This window comes from Arachis ipaensis, chromosome B4 (assembly GCF_059453495.1).
Source record: "Arachis ipaensis isolate K30076 ecotype BB chromosome B4, ASM5945349v1, whole genome shotgun sequence".
Lineage (NCBI taxonomy): Eukaryota > Viridiplantae > Streptophyta > Magnoliopsida > Fabales > Fabaceae > Arachis > Arachis ipaensis.
In genome coordinates this window covers 146,011,950-146,028,621 of record NC_142439.1, presented here as the reverse complement: position 1 = coordinate 146,028,621, position 16,672 = coordinate 146,011,950, and the positions used below count along the sequence as shown (strand labels likewise).

The following is a 16,672-nucleotide window of genomic DNA, read 5'->3' as shown; positions in this document are numbered from 1 at the left end:
TTCCTCTGTTTAAATGATTCTAAAAAGCTTATATTGCTAATGGAAAAGTCCAGGGGCAGCAATTTTATTAAATTCTGGCCAGCATGTAACCAGCAAAGAAAAGTGAGTCATTGGATGAAATCTCACACCATTAAAATCATCATTGATAGCTATTTGATGACTACAAATTACAAAAATTGTTGAGCACTTCTCATTGCTAATTGCCTTTTCTTCTATGCATTGGTGGTTGGTAGAAATAGTGTAATAAGTCTAGGGCTGGCAATATATATCTTACTCGCGGGTACCCAACCCGAACCAACCCGTTCGGATAGGGTTGTCTACCCTATCCGCTGCAGGTAGGGTAGGGTAGGGTACGAGTTTAGAATATACACTATCCTATCCTATCCTACCCTACCCGCATCCTTAATATATTATATAATATATATGTAAAAGTTATGTATGTATTGAAGAAAGTGAGTCTTGTACTCACAATTTTCTTCTTATAAAAATTTGAAATAATCACTAAGTTAATTGATGATCAAATTATTTGTAATTTTGTGTTGGATTTCTTTAAGATTTTATTGTTTTTAATTTTAATTTGAACTTAGTTTTTTATTTTCTATTTTATTAATATGTATGAAATTTGAAATGGTTGAATTTTATATTTATTTGATTTTTTTTTGTTTCTACGGGTAGGATCGAGTAGGGTAGGGTTTAGAACTTTATGGTGCAGGTAGAGTTAGGCTTAAGAGATTCTCAACCTGCGGATAGGGTAGGATAGAGTTTTAAAAAAGTTTTCAACCCGCAGGTAGGGTTAGGATAGAGTCTAAACCCTATTCTACCCTACCCATTGCCAGCCCTAAATAGGTCGTGCAATGTATACACAGAATATCACACTTTACTATGAGATTTAACATGTGAATTCTACCTTGAGATTTATCGATTTGCTAATTCAATTTTCTGAATGATTTTTTATTTGCTTTAAGAGTGAGCTGTATTGGCTCATTAAGTTCCATTTTCTCCATGTAAGTACATAAATATAAGCATATAATCATCTTGATTATAAGTCAAGCAAAAGTGAATTGTTAAAAATCAATTCTCAGCAAATGGTAGAGTAAATGTTAAAAGCTTTACTCTGAAACTACAAAGCTATACAAGCTTAAACAGGTAACTATTAACAAAATCTTAAAACAAAATGAAACTCACCATTATCATGCCACTCACCAATAGAATACACAGATAAAGAGGAACCTCGTTAAAAAACCTCTAAGAAACAGAGGAAAACGAGTATTCCTTTTATATGAACTAAGGTGATAAAAAAATAATGGATATTACCATGAAGATTTTATAATTGTCTCTATATAAATATACTTATTTTTTACCATTAGATGATGAATTGCAAAGTTTAATAGCTAAATAAACAAATCACACTTTTAAGTTTTAACACAAGTATCTTTATGAAAAGATAGTTTTAGCATCTTCATTTGAGTAAGTGCCTTAAAAAATACATCACACATAAAACCAAACAAACACGATTATATCTAAGACCCAACCTCACAACATCCAAAATAGAACAGCTCTCCAGTTAACTCTCGCATATCCCATCTAAGAATCTCTCTCTTCAATCCTTCACATATGTAACATCTTGGGCTTGTAAGCGACAACACTATTTTGGTGGCAAATCCACTGTGTGCACTTGCCTTGTCTGCTTCTTTGAAACCACAAAATTGTTCTTGATGAACTTGCTATCTATTTTCTTCTTCTTCTTCTTCTTCTTCTTCTTCAACAACATAATCATCATAATATCTTTAAAACCAAAAAGTTGTTCTTGATCAGATTGCTATATGTTAGTTACTAAGGATTTGAATTTTACATTCTTACATCAACCTGCTACACTTTAACTAATATGTAAAAGAAACTACCAATCCAAGACAGATAGATTAGACTAGAGTAACTAGCAATATTTCAGAATATGCGTAATGCAAACTCAACAGAAATGAATAGAAGTAAAGCAACAATAAACCACTGCAAAAGAATGCTATACAACAACTAATTAAAAAGTTTCACTTGGTCTTAATCACTATATTGGCGATTGTAATAAAAATGCTAAAATGTGACATTTTTTTACCATATTAAAAAACAAATTACGTTTACTACATCACATCAGAATGTCATAAACAAGCTATAGGTATGCTGTATTCTAATTATTTATTTTTTATACGATGGATAAAACAAGTTAACGGTAGTTTCTTATTTGGTGGTATAGGACATGACAGTAATCATAACTTGGATGAATTTACTTGTTTTAGAAACAGCAATATAAGGACGCTTTTCTTGTTAGATCAAAATCAATATCAAGATTCTTGTTGATATAGGCATTAATAACATTTTCTCTAGTAATTAAATAATAGATACAAATAACGTAACCTTTTGAAACAAAGAGCAAAGTGTATCCTAAACAATAAAATGAGAGAAAATGCTTGATTAACCCAATGTGGCAAAATGAAATTTGCAATTAAATGAAAAAATTGAACTAAGCCATGATGTGTGTGTGCGAGAGAGTGAGAGAGAGGAGGGGAAAAGTACCTTCAACTTTTAGTAAACATAAAAAGTTAGAAATTTCTGCTAGACATGCAGCAGACAGACTAATAATAAGGCAGATGTAGGTTAAAAAAGGAAAGAAAAAAAATTACCCCGTGTCCTGTCCTTCTAAGATGACCTTACAACCATCCTTTGGCTTAACACGTAGGAGGCTTTCTCCCAATTTTCGAGGTGGGTCCACAACACGCACATTTTGCAAGTTATTCAAGGACCACAGTTGCTCTGGAAGCTCATCCAAGTAACACTGGTCCATGATTAGGTGTTGGAGAGATGGCATTGCACCTTCCTCTAATATCCATTCTCTGACACGCATCATTGTCACATGAAGCACTTCAAGATTTGGGAAGCTTCCAGCGGCAAAGCGAAGAGAGTCCTCCAGGTAATGCACTGGTGTGGTTACCTTCAGAACATGGAGGCGGGTAAGATCTCCTAGAGTATTCAAGCTACTGTAGCGGTAGTTGAAGCCGAACCAATCTGTAGGACTTAATATGTTTATCGTTATCTTGGTAATATTGGAGGGAAATTCATGTGCTTGTGGCAATTCATGAAAGTCCACTAGTTTTAGTTCTTCTAGATTTTTTAGGTGATGCAAGCCTTGTAATAGTTCATGCTCTGTGCATCCACTTCCAAAATTCCACCGCAAACCAAATTTTCTCAGCTTGGGGAATCTTCCAATAGCAATCGAGGACATTGTCAGCCCTTTTTCAAGAGTGACAAGTTGGAGAGTTTGGAGATTCGGCAAACAGTCTTCTCCCGACGTGTTTGGTGGAACCGTCTTGCTCGTCATACGTAGCCTTCCTTCAAGATGTCTCAGTTTCTTGAGCCTCCATATTCCATGCGGGAGCTTAAAAAAATGCCTATCAGAAAAGTCTTCAACAATTAGAGTTTCTAGATTCGCAAGGCTGCAAATGAGATCAGGATGATCCTCGACGCATGCACCCTGATTTACTCTCAAGTATCTTAAATGGATGTGTGTACCCAAGTTCTGGGCCGCTGGTGATAAACCAAAACAGGGTTTTCCAAAGTCCAGAATGCGAGCTGAACTGAAACTCATTACATTGATCCACAGCGTTTCTGTAAAATAGCAATAATCCCAAAAGCACATTAAAGAATGAACGCGGGAGAGATCACACTGCTCAAGTAAATTCGAATACTGGCCTCGAAGGGACAGCCTACAGGTCTCGACATTGTCAAGGGATGGAATGTCTTTTCCAGTGCAGATCTCTATACCTTTTTCAGCTCTATTCTCTGATATGCAAAGATCAAGGAGAAGGTCATGAATCCAGCAACTTTTGACCCCTCCGTCACTCTTTCTTTTCACCACCATCACCAAACTACGATCCACCAGCTCATTCAAGTACTCTTCAGCAATATCTTCTACTTCTAGACCATCTGATATTCCTATTTTCGGCGGTTGTATTAACCCTTCAGCAATCCATAATTGTTTCAATCGTTTCACAGGAATTTCATAATCTTCGGGATACACTCCCAAAAATAAAAAACAAGACTTCAATCTTTGAGGCAAGCTATCATAACTGAGCTTTAACACATTTGTTACTCTGCCATCATCCTTGTCAACGTACCACAGGACGTTGCGCATGATTCTCGTCCACTCAACTGGTAGTCTTCTCTTCTTAGCAACAACTCCTGCTAAGGTTACAATAGCAAGTGGTAAACCTCCACATTTTTCGACCATTAATCTACCCATGTGTTCTAAATTAGAAGGACACTCTCTGCTCTTAAACACCTTCATGCAGAATAATTTCCAGCTTTCATCTTTATCTAGCAATGGAGGGTAGTAAGATTTTGATCCTGTATAGTTTGCCACACCATCATTACGGCTAGTTATCAATATTGCACTCCCATTATTGTTATCTGGAAAAAAGCATTCTACCTCATCCCAAACTTCAGGCTCCCATATGTTGTCAAGCACTATCAAATACTTCTTTGTCTCTAAGAATTCTCGGACCACGCTCCTTTGATAATCCGCGCTTATGTCTTCGCCTTTAATGGACTCGGATAACCCACAACCTTTCAGAAGGCTTTGAAGAAGCTCCTTGGCTTTGTAGTCCTTAGAAACAGTAACCCACACACAACAAGGGAACAACTTCTTCACCTCATTATTGTTGTAAATCTTTTTAGCGAGAGTAGTCTTACCCAAACCACCCATGCCTATTATGGAGATAACATCAACACCTGAGTCATTTTCCTTCAACTGCTTAGTTACATCATTGAAGATATTCACAAAGCCCACCATATCTTCCTCGACTACCTTATCTTGCTTTTGATTTGACCCGAGAGCTTCCATTCTATCAAATTCACCTTCATTAATGCAATATCTCTCAATCTTGAATCCGTGTAACACTTGATTACTTAGGAAATTGGCATCTCTTGTTGTTATAACAATTCTACTCCCAGGACAAAACCAATCACCTCCTCCTGCCAATGCATCCAGCTGTTCTGTACTATCAACATCATCAAGAACTAGAAAGACTCTTTTATTACGCAAACTTTGCTTTATATCAAAAGATCCTTTTAATGTGCTTCCCAACTTAACTTTTTCATGCACACCCATCTCATATAAAAGTGTTTTTTGGAGATTTTCTAGGCCATCAGCACCTCCCCTTGATTTTTCAGAGACTTTATCAAGAAAACTCGCAGCTTGAAATTGATGCTGGAACTTGTTAAACAACTCTCCAGCAAATGTGGTCTTGTTACCATCTCCATAAATGACCAACATGCAAATGGTATTATGAGACTTGATATTCCAAAGTGATTCCACCGCTTCAAAGTGAGAATCAAAACCAATTGGATGCTTAATATATAGTGGTTCAGGAGGAAGCTTTGCCAAGACCTCTTCAACAATACTCTCGATAATCTCACTTTCATAGCTGCAAGATATACCTATTCAAGATGTACTCATTTTATATAAAGAACTATATACATACACCAACAATAAATGAAACAAAGTTGCTATAAAAGCTCAAAAACTTGTAATGAAGCTGTAAAAATAGAAGCTAACGATATAACATTCAGGTGACTTGATGAACTAAAGGTTACTCACCGATTCGCTTTACAATGCTCTCCGCTTAGATTGCTAACTTCATACAAAGCCAACCTCCATGCTTGTACCTTGTGCGAGTCTTTGCCATATCTGCTTTCATGCTTCTTCATGTCTTGGTCATATTGATTCTTCTGATGCCTTATATCTGATGGATCCACATGGTAAAAAATTGGCAAAACTGGCCGTTTTGTTCCTTTGTTAGAGCACTCCATGATTTGGATAAGTTCATCCAAGCACCATGCTGAAGAGGCGTAGTTTTGACACAGCACAGCAATGGACATCCTGGATCTTTCAATGGCTTCAAGAAGAGTGTCTCTGATTCTATCACCAACTCTAAGATTCTCATCATCTCTAAAGGTAGTGATTCCTCTCTCACACAAAGCATGATAGAGGCGATCCGTGAATCCGTAGCGGGTGAAGCCTCTAAAGCTCAGAAAAACATCATACATGAAATGTGAGGAGCAAGATTCTGCATCATGATCTGCCATGATAACAGTCCTTGCAGAGTTTCACATCTGTGAGAATTAAAATGTGTAACAACTACAAGCAATTGGGAATGAAGTGAATAAACCAAGCAATACATGAACTATGGTATAGATTTTTCTTCATGGATTGACTTGGTGAGTCAAGCAGGTAAAGTCTTGCTAGCTGTAATTCATTAATAAGTGGACCAGCCATGTTCAATAATTATGCAGCTAATTTCCACCAAGTTGCTTTGTGAGAAACATGGACTTGACTTCCCCTGCCTTCTTAACGTATTAAGTAATCAATCTTAGCTGAAGGGTGAATGGCTGAGGTATTCATGACTAAGTACTTAATGTACACTTTGATGGTTTGTTATTGTAAAAATAATAAGGATAAATGAAGAAGAAAAGATAAAAGAGTTTTATAATTTTTTTGGTATAACTCTTAGAAATATTGTAATATTCTAAGATTATTCTTTGGTAAAAGTTATGTAATATTTCTCTATATATATTTTTTTGGTATTTAGAATATCCAAACTTTCAGAATTAAGGACTATTTATATATATAAAAGTAGTATTATGCCAACTCTTAAATCATAATTTCAGAAAAAAAACTTAACATGAAAATCAATCCACTATTGAGAAACATTTAAGTCATCTAACATTAAATTTGAATGGTTTATGTCACGGCCCAAAATGAGCCATGATCGGCGCTCAGGAATATAATCCCCAAGCAAGCCTAACCGACTCAAATATAAGTTGAATAAGAAAACTACAAATATTTTAAATAAATTTACAATGTCTAAAATAAATAATTACATATTTTTAACAAACAAAAATAAAATAAAATAAATATGGGTGGATCCTGCCTGTGACATATGGAGCAGATGACGTCTAAGAACTCAACAACGAATAGATACCCATTGCAGATCATTACTCTTGGATAGAAAGGCTCACATACTCAAATATTTATTCCTGAAAAATAGTTTTAGAAAAACGGAGTGAGTTTTGCAACCCAGTGACTAAACAGTACATCTATAATTCACATGAGACCATATAAACATAATTTTGGTTAGAAGATAATAATTTATATAAATAAGTGAATCAATAAGGGAGTTCTCATACAGAAATTAAATCAAAAGTCCATACTTGGGCGGCTCCACCTCTATGGATAGCCCTTTCCTCTTGTGTGTCCTAACGGAATATCAGATCTAACGTGTGGCCTACACGTTAGGCTAGCAACACCCCTGCTAGCTGGAGTCTGAGTTAGATGCATCTAAGTTAACGTCATAACCGCCGTTAACTACGGTTTTCTAATACGAGCCTCCCAAACCAATTCAAAACATAGAGTTTCAAATACAATGAATTTTCAATCTCTCAAATATATAAGATATCGAATCAAATCAAATCAAATCAGATAATACTTTTTCATCAGAAATATTTTCTCAACTCATAACTTCTTCAATCATAAATAATTTCAAACACATTTCACAATTTCAAAGTCAATAAGTACTAACAAATACTTCAATGTTTCAAAAGTATATTTTCAAGTAAAATCAAATGTTCTAAAATAATATAAAACTTCATCAAATATATATAGTCTCATATAAAATTTCTAAGATATGAACTTCATAAAAATATTTTTTCAATTGTAATAAATTAATTATTCTAATCAAATCAAAGTTCTTCAACAATAGATTTGTAAATATAATTAAAAACTCAGAATAGCATAAACCAAAAAAATGTAACGGTTATAAATGTAAAGCCTACTCACAAATTGGTCCCAAGGGACCGAGGAAACCAAACTAGAGTACCAAGATAAAAGGTGAGGAAGGTTGAAGTAGAATGGAATGAAAGAGCACGAAATTCGGACCGAGGTAGTAGCAACAACTTCGATTTCTCATTGCAGCAACCTCAACAACAGCCCTAGTATCAATAACATAGAACAACCATAGTAACAATGGCAGTGAATCTAATAGCCTACAGTGGTTTAAAAACTGAGCAAAAACAGAAATAAACATCAAGAAGGATAGGATAGAGTCAATAATAGAGCTTTATGGCAAGACAAGGCAGAACAAGATTAGTCTTACCAAAGAAAAAGAAAATAAGGGATGGAGCATCAGCAGCTCCGGTGACCGCCCGACGTCGACGGTGAAGGACACAATGGAACAGCGGTGGCGGCAGTCCCTCTCCTCTGACAGCGACTCCCACACCAACACCACAAGCTCTGATGAACAGGGAGAGGCAGGGCTCAGCCCCCGGCGGAGCAGAGCAAGGGCAGAACGCGAAGCAGGTAGGCTCAACGGCGAGCTCCGGCGGTGGCAGTTGCTCGACGACGGCGTAACAGCTCCTCCCTCCTCCACATACCTATTTCTCCTTGGTCGACCCTCACGCTTGCCGCCGTAGCGACGACAATGACGGCAACGGCGTGACTCGACGGCAAAGGTTCCAATTGGCTCCAGAGGCAGGACGGTGCATGACGGTAATGGCGGTACATCTCCATTCTTCTCCGTCGCAATCTCGTGTGCGGGCTCATCTCTCTCTCTCCCCTGTGACAATGACGCGACAGCAATGCGGCGGCATGACCAAGCCTTGCCGTGCGGTCTCTCTTCTCCCCCCTCTCTTCTCTTCTTCCGTCTCCCTCTCCCTCTGTTTCTTTCCTTGTGGTTCCAGAGAGTGAGAAGCGTTGGTGTTAGCGTGTGTGTGTGTTAGGAGAGGGTTAGGGTTTAGAAAAAGGGGTAAAGGGTAGTTTAGGTATTTTTCATAAAAATTAGGGGGTATATGTAAAATGTTTCAAAAAAAACTTGAGATGTTACATTCTACCCTCCTAAAAAAATTTTTTGCCCTCGAAAATTGATACAGTATGAAAAAATGTTATATGGTTTTAGCCTTTTTACCAAACATGAGAAAGAAGTATTATCGGGTGCAAAAATTACAACATAGGTGTGTGTTAAAAAGATGCGGTTGACATTTAACACTCTTGTTCTTTTGATAAGTCAAACACATATGGCGCTTTTCTCTTTGTCCATCACTCCCAAATTAAATCCGAAAGTCAAATATCAAGACTAACTTTTCAACTTGTACCAAAATCTCCTTAACTTCCTCCTCGAAATACTCTTACTTCATAATCTTCTTGACGTCGCCATGTCCTAAAACTAACGTATTGCTCGCTGTATCTAGAGATTACACTTTAACCAATAGAATCTCGAGTTTACTCAAAGGAATACAAAACTTAGGAAGAGAAGAACAAGCATCTTAGATGATGTTCGCAAGAATTCGGAAGGATGTGTAAGATCGCAATTAAACATGGATGTTCAGAAACAACGAAGTGTGCTAGAAAGAGAGTCCAATCACGTCTTAACAATGAAATCTGAATCCAGAAATTTCGATAGAAACAATAAAAGAAAGATAGAGTATTAGGTCGAAACAAATTCAAGTTGAATAGGAGTGCATAGCTCACAAGAGATGACCACTAAAGTCGATGGCAGTGTTCACAATGATTTAAGAGAATGATTAAGAACACAATCATGTAGAATATCCATCTACAACAGATACAACTAAGAGAAAATAATTTCACAATCTCGAAGAAAAGATATGAGACGAACATTTCAAAAGAAATTATAAAAGCATAAATACTATCACGTCAAACAAATTCAAGTTGAAACAAAAGATGAAAGGTCTATGAATTGAAGATTAATAGGGGTCATATGCAAATATTTTCCCTCAAAAACCCTAGAGGACACTTAGGTGTACCATCAAGCAAGGATATGCATAAACAAAAAAACAAAATCAACAACAGAGAAAGCAAAGCAAAACACAAATTAAAAATATAACAACACATTCTAGAATAGGCAACTTAACCGTCATAAAAAATCGAAAACAGTAACTATCCCAAAAATTAGTATGCTTCTTTTTCCTTTTTTTTTTTAATAGAAACCTTCAACTAAGTACCTTTGAGATTATTATCATGACTTTGGACATTAAATAATTATGTCAATAAAAATTTGATATCTCCTAACTCAAAATAGTAAATAGATTATGTAAAACATGACAAGAAATGCAATTGATCTTCTCGTTGTCCTTTAAGACAATTTACATATACATTTAGGTATTTAACTCATTATGGTCACTGTTGGTAAAATACAATAATGTGATTTCCTATAATCATGCAATTAGACTTAGTATTAAGTTACAAATAAATTCACATATCAAATAATGATAATAATAAAACTAAAATTTAAAGTATTGGCAATTAACACACTAAGATCAGTTACCATAACTATTTTTTTTTTTTTTTTGCTTTTGACATAACCCAAGCACATAGCAAAAGAATTTCAGAAAATTGGTATGGGATCATATTTCATGTAAAGATAAAACACCAAAAAGAGAATTCACCTTCATAAATAGTTCACTGAACTAAAGACAAACTCAAATATATATATATATATATATTGGATCTAAATATAAAAAAATATATCTCCGAAATTCTTGTCGTATCTTGAAAAATATATCATAAAAAAAAGAACCCCCTTTTTTTTTATACAGTGTCTTTGACAAAATTACAACCCGACTAAGAAACACAAAAATAATCACTACATACAAATCAAGAAACTCATAAGTCCAATCAATCACAAAAGAAATTGACTTGTTACTTAGAAAATCCCAATGATCTCTATTAATATTAGTCATATAATCACATTTTGAGTTCAATCATAGTAGGAATTCACTCATCACTTTTCTCTTCATATACATTGTCCTGAGTTCTCATATATACGAATTGTAGGCTTGTAGCTTTTTAAAGAACATCTAGCTCATGCTGGATTTTATTACCTTGTTATCAGAATATAAAAAAAATCCGTCAAAATGGCAAAATTAACATTAAGAATACTGTAATAAAATTGAGGTAAAAGTATCACTTAGATTATCAAAATCAAGGTACAAAACCTGGCAAGACAAATCGGGAAGGATGTAATTTCAATGTATTAGAAAGTATAGCAGCTTTATTGGTGAATCTCTATTTTAAGTCAAAAGTTCTTGTCTTCTCTATGCCAAAAAAATTCACAAGAATAGCATTTAAATATATACACAAAATACAAAAACCAAAAAGCAACTGTATCACATGAATGGCATGAGACATGATAAGTGTGGTTCGTCTCAATATTTTTGTCGTAAGAATTAACAACAAGAAAAGAAAAAAAGTTTTTTTTTCTTTTTTTTTTTCACCAATTAATTCATGGTGATAAAAAAAATATAAATAGTAGTATTATCCCATGCACCCCATTAACATAACACTTAACAGTAGAACTCCCAACATATGCAACAATTCAAGGTTCAAATCAGAACATGGTTAACTTGTACAAGGTAAAGTAACTTTAAACAAAATTTTTTTTTTTTTTTTGAATCGTAAATTTGAAACAAGGAAACAGCCGAAAATCAGTAAACGAATTAGGAACTTGTGAGTAAAGGGTCTTCAGTGAAAATCCAAGCAAGCAAAGCATTGTAGAAGCACAAGGGTAAAACTTGCATTGATTAAAACAAAGGTCTATAAAGGAAGGAAGCTTGAACATTCAAAGCACTTTTCCATAAAATAAATAATGTTATAGTATTCAAAAATCAAACAAATAAATGAAAACAAGTATAAGTTCAAAACTTTTGAAAGGTATTCAAAACAATGCTCAACTCGGGTTTTGAAAAACAACAAAAAAAACTTAGATTTCAGAACATGATTGAAAAACAAATGAAAGAGGAAAGAAAGAACTTTTTCATAATTCAATACAACATTCAGTACACAATAAACTAAACTGGTTTGAGTTATTTTTCACAGCAAGGTAAGAGTATTAATCCAAAGCAGCACCAACCAATAGGAAAACGAAAAAGGAAAAGAAAAAAGAAAGCACGGGTTTTGAAGAAGTGACTACTACACAGAAATTTCTATGCACAAAATTCATGCCCCATAATTTGCATGCTATTTTGAGTTTTCTTACCATGAAAAATATGAAGCGCTGTCAGTACAGAGCATAAGCAAAATGAGTCAAAGTTGAAATCCAAAAATTTTAGAATTAAAGGAATCATAAGATTGAAAAGGGAAGAACTTGAAGGTCCCAGAAGAAATAGTGCCCTTGAAAGAAAAGCCATGTTCAACAAAGAAAACCATAGCAGAACAAATTATCAAACAAAAAGCTCAATCAAACTTTCAGATCGGAAAAGATCTTCAAATCAGCTAACACTTCATAAAAAAATTTGCCACTTAAACAGAGAAAATTATAATTCCAATCTAGCAAACAAGAATAACACTCCATACATATGTTTGTCACGTAGTTCTTCTACCTGAGCAACCGAATAACAGTTTTTTTTTTTTATTTTATTGATTCGAAAGAAAAAATCACGAGTGATTCAAATTATGTTAACTTCAAAGATCATCAACATAAGAAGAACAAACTTGTTTTATCAAAATCCAGAACAAAGCGTCTCAATCAGTAGCTAAGTAAATCCATAATCCACAAATCTAAATACAATTCTATAACAGGAATAAGATAATAATTCACAGCAAAAACATATCGAATCTTTTAGATAATGGATGAAATCTTGAAATCAGAAACCATAGAAAACAACATGAAAATGAAGAAGATTAAAGCAAATATTCACAAAAACGAGGAAGATTAGAACTAGCTACAAGGCAGGAATCGCGAACCAAAACCGAAACTAAAGTAATTGCAAAAGCAAGTTCAAGAAAAGCTACCAAATAATAACTCAAGGTTGGGTATAAAGAAGAGGAAAGAGGTGTCAAGAATCGACAGATGACTCGTGATGACAAGAACCAGAAGACAAGGATGACAAAAAGACAAGGATGACATTCCTATAGGCCTCTGATAGTGCCACAATTTGTACAAATAGGCACGCTTCTATTTATACAATTGTGATCCTACCATAGGACACTTGCTCCATATTACACAGATTAAACCTAAGCTCTGATACCACTTTGTCACGGCCCAAAATGAGCCATGATCGGCGCTCAGGAATATAATCCCCAAACAAGCCTAACCGACTCAAATATAAGTTGAATAAGAAAACTACAAATATTTTAAATAAATTTACAATGTCTAAAATAAATAATTACATATTTTTAACAAACAAAAATAAAATAAAATAAATATGGGTGGATCCTACCTGTGACATATGGAGCAGATGACGTCTAAGAACTCAACAACGAATAGATACCCATTGCAGATCATTACTCTTGGATAGAAAGGCTCACATACTCAAATATTTATTCCTGAAAAATATTTTTAGAAAAACGGAGTGAGTTTTGCAACCCAGTGACTAGACAGTACATCTATAATTCACATGAGACCATATAAACATAATTTTGGTTAGAAGATAATAATTTATATAAATAAGTGAATCAATAAGGGAGTTCTCATACAGAAATTAAATCAAAAGTCCACACTTGGGCGGCTCCACCTCTATGGGTAGCCCTTTCCTCTTGTGTGTCCTAACGGAATATCAGATCTAACGTGTGGCCTACACGTTAGGCTAGCAACACTCCTGCTAGCTGGAGTCTGAGTTAGATGCATCTAAGTTAACGTCATAACCGCCGTTAACTACGGTTTTCTAATACGAGCCTCCCAAACCAATTCAAAACATAGAGTTTCAAATACAATGAATTTTCAATCTCTCAAATATATAAGATATCGAATCAAATCAAATCAAATCAGATAATACTTTTTCATCAGAAATATTTTCTCAACTCATAACTTCTTCAATCATAAATAATTTCAAACACATTTCACAATTTCAAAGTCAATAAGTACTAACAAATACTTCAATGTTTCAAAAGTATATTTTCAAGTAAAATCAAATGTTCTAAAATAATATAAAACTTCATCAAATATATATAGTCTCATGTAAAATTTCTAAGATATGAACTTCATAAAAATATTTTTTCAATTGTAATAAATTAATTATTCTAATCAAATCAAAGTTCTTCAACAATAGATTTGTAAATATAATTAAAAACTCAGAATAGCATAAACCAAAAAAATGTAACGGTTATAAATGTAAAGCCTACTCACAAATTGGTCCTAAGGGACCGAGGAAACCAAACTAGAGTACCAAGATAAAAGGTGAGGAAGGTTGAAGTAGAATGGAATGAAAGAGCACGAAATTCGGACCGAGGTAGTAGCAACAACTTCGATTTCTCATTGCAGCAACCTCAACAACAGCCCTAGTATCAATAACATAGAACAACCATAGTAACAATGGCAGTGAATCTAATAGCCTACAGTGGTTTAAAAACTGAGCAAAAACAGAAATAAACATCAAGAAGGATAGGATAGAGTCAATAATAGAGTTTTATGGCAAGACAAGGCAGAACAAGATTAGTCTTACCAAAGAAAAAGAAAATAAGGGATGGAGCATCAGCAGCTCCGGTGACCGCCCGACGTCGACGGTGAAGGACACAATGGAACAGCGGTGGCGGCAGTCCCTCTCCTCTGACAGCGACTCCCACACCAACACCACAAGCTCTGATGAACAGGGAGAGGCAGGGCTCAGCCCCCGGCGGAGCAGAGCAAGGGCAGAACGCGAAGCAGGTAGGCTCAACGGCGAGCTCCGGCGGTGGCAGTTGCTCGACGACGGCGTAACAGCTCCTCCCTCCTCCACATACCTATTTCTCCTTGGTCGACCCTCACGCTTGCCGCCGTAGCGACGACAATTACGGCAACGGCGTGACTCGACGGCAAAGGTTCCAATTGGCTCCAGAGGCAGGACGGTGCCTGACGGTAATGGCGGTACATCTCCATTCTTCTCCGTCGCAATCTCGTGTGCGGGCTCATCTCTCTCTCTCCCCTGTGACAATGACGCGACAGCAATGCGGCGGCATGACCAAGCCTTGCCGTGCGGTCTCTCTTCTCCCCCCTCTCTTCTCTTCTTCCGTCTCCCTCTCCCTCTGTTTCTTTCCTTGTGGTTCCAGAGAGTGAGAAGCGTTGGTGTTAGCGTGTGTGTGTGTTAGGAGAGGGTTAGGGTTTAGAAAAAGGGGTAAAGGGTAGTTTAGGTATTTTCATAAAAATTAGGGGGTATATGTAAAATGTTTCAAAAAAAACTTGACATGTTACAGTTTAAAACCATAGATTATTAATTCTTATTGTTATGGAAACTCTTATATAAAACTTACTGCTTAATTAAGGATATATAGTATCTTAAGCAGAGGTGTTTACTGAAACTACTTAAACACGTTTTGAAAGGATAAGTCCTATTCTGCTATTCTTTGCACTACATTATTCCTGCTAGGTTTTATTACTTTGTGATTAATGTAAAAGTACTGAGCAAGATGCATTGTGCATCAAGTTGCATTGATGCACTATGCTTCGTTATTGTGCTGAGTGCTATACATAAATATACCTTTTCTCATTGATTGTATACTTTCAGTTAAGATGTTAGCTTTGGCAACACTATGAATAATGTTTAGCTTATGTGTATCTTTTGTAATATTATTAGGTACATCACAATGAAATAAGACTCATAAAATTTATCTTAATGTCATACAAATAATTAATATGTGACCGATCAAAAAGTTTTGGTAATTAACCAAAAAATTGATATAGAGGCAGAGGTGCTTATCTGAACTACGTGTTACAGATACATTTAGTACCCCATTTAGTTCTCTTAAAATTCTCCCGTTTTCACAAATCAAATCAACATACTTCATGCATATCCGTTTAACCTTGTTTATACTTATTGCCTGATGATGACAGAATACTTGGATAAAATTTTCAATTTTTATATATTCTCTACAATATTGATTTTTAAATGAAATAGATTTTTATATGCTGTAGATTTTCAATTCAGTTTTCTGATTAAATTTTTTGATGTGTTAAGAGTGTGCAATGAGGGATCATATACACAATTACAATCACACACTTAGATTGTGTATTTAGGGTTCAAATATATGCACATGAAATATAAAAATTTATCTGTCTTGAGTATATGCTTTTATAACTTTTAGAATTGTTACAAATTCTGCATTGTAAACTATGTTGTGGACACTAATACCAGTCTAGTGTCTCTTATTATTTTTCCTATTTTTTCTAGACCTCTACCCAAGTATCATAGCAGAAAAAACTACTTAATTTGCTTGCTCCTATATTTTTATCATTTGGCTGTTTAATGACCAAAGATGAAGTAATGAATGTACAAGTAAATTTAGCTATGCAAGACTTAAGATGTTTAATTTCATCAACTACATACACAAAATATACACTATTCTTTTTAATCCTGGTGTTAGTGCGGTTAGTTTTAACTTTTAAGTAGTTCTCTAGCAAATTATGGCAGACCCAAATAAAAATAAATTAATGCTTAATTACCTTGTAATCTTGTATGTTAAACCACAAAAATTTAATATGAAATGTAATTTAGTTTCTTAAGATAATGTTTTGCATACAAAATGTACCGAAACAAAAGACATTTTTTTTTTTATAAAAAAAAAAAAAGAAAATAAAACTATGATTGTTCAGGAATTGATTAAAAAAATGTTTATTCAAATATTTTTATTTGATTAATTTATTAT

The 16,672-nt window shown here is 34.8% G+C and overlaps 1 protein-coding gene across 5 annotated transcripts; it reads right to left on the bottom strand.

Moving 5' to 3' along the window:
• Positions 1–1,383: 1,383 nt before the first annotated feature.
• On the bottom strand, positions 1,384–15,187 carry LOC107635561 (putative late blight resistance protein homolog R1A-3). Of its 5 annotated transcripts, XM_088483911.1 has the most exons (6): positions 14,497–15,170; positions 14,181–14,332; positions 13,276–13,381; positions 5,645–7,083; positions 2,673–5,471; positions 1,384–1,785 (listed from the first exon to the last, which is right to left on the bottom strand). In XM_088483911.1, exons 4-6 carry the CDS (start codon positions 6,130–6,132, stop codon positions 1,725–1,727), a joined length of 3,348 nt encoding a protein of 1,115 aa, XP_088340037.1. In that variant the 5' UTR covers positions 6,133–7,083; positions 13,276–13,381; positions 14,181–14,332; positions 14,497–15,170; the 3' UTR covers positions 1,384–1,724. The 5 variants fall into 5 exon arrangements, 4 of the variants coding, with proteins under 4 accessions (XP_088340037.1, XP_088340035.1, XP_088340036.1 ...); XM_088483909.1 differs by lacking the exons at positions 13,276–13,381; positions 14,181–14,332; positions 14,497–15,170 and adding exons at positions 7,883–8,034; positions 8,199–10,077; XM_088483910.1 differs by lacking the exons at positions 13,276–13,381; positions 14,181–14,332; positions 14,497–15,170 and adding exons at positions 7,923–8,034; positions 8,199–10,077.
• Between the last annotated feature and the right edge of the window lie 1,485 nt (positions 15,188–16,672).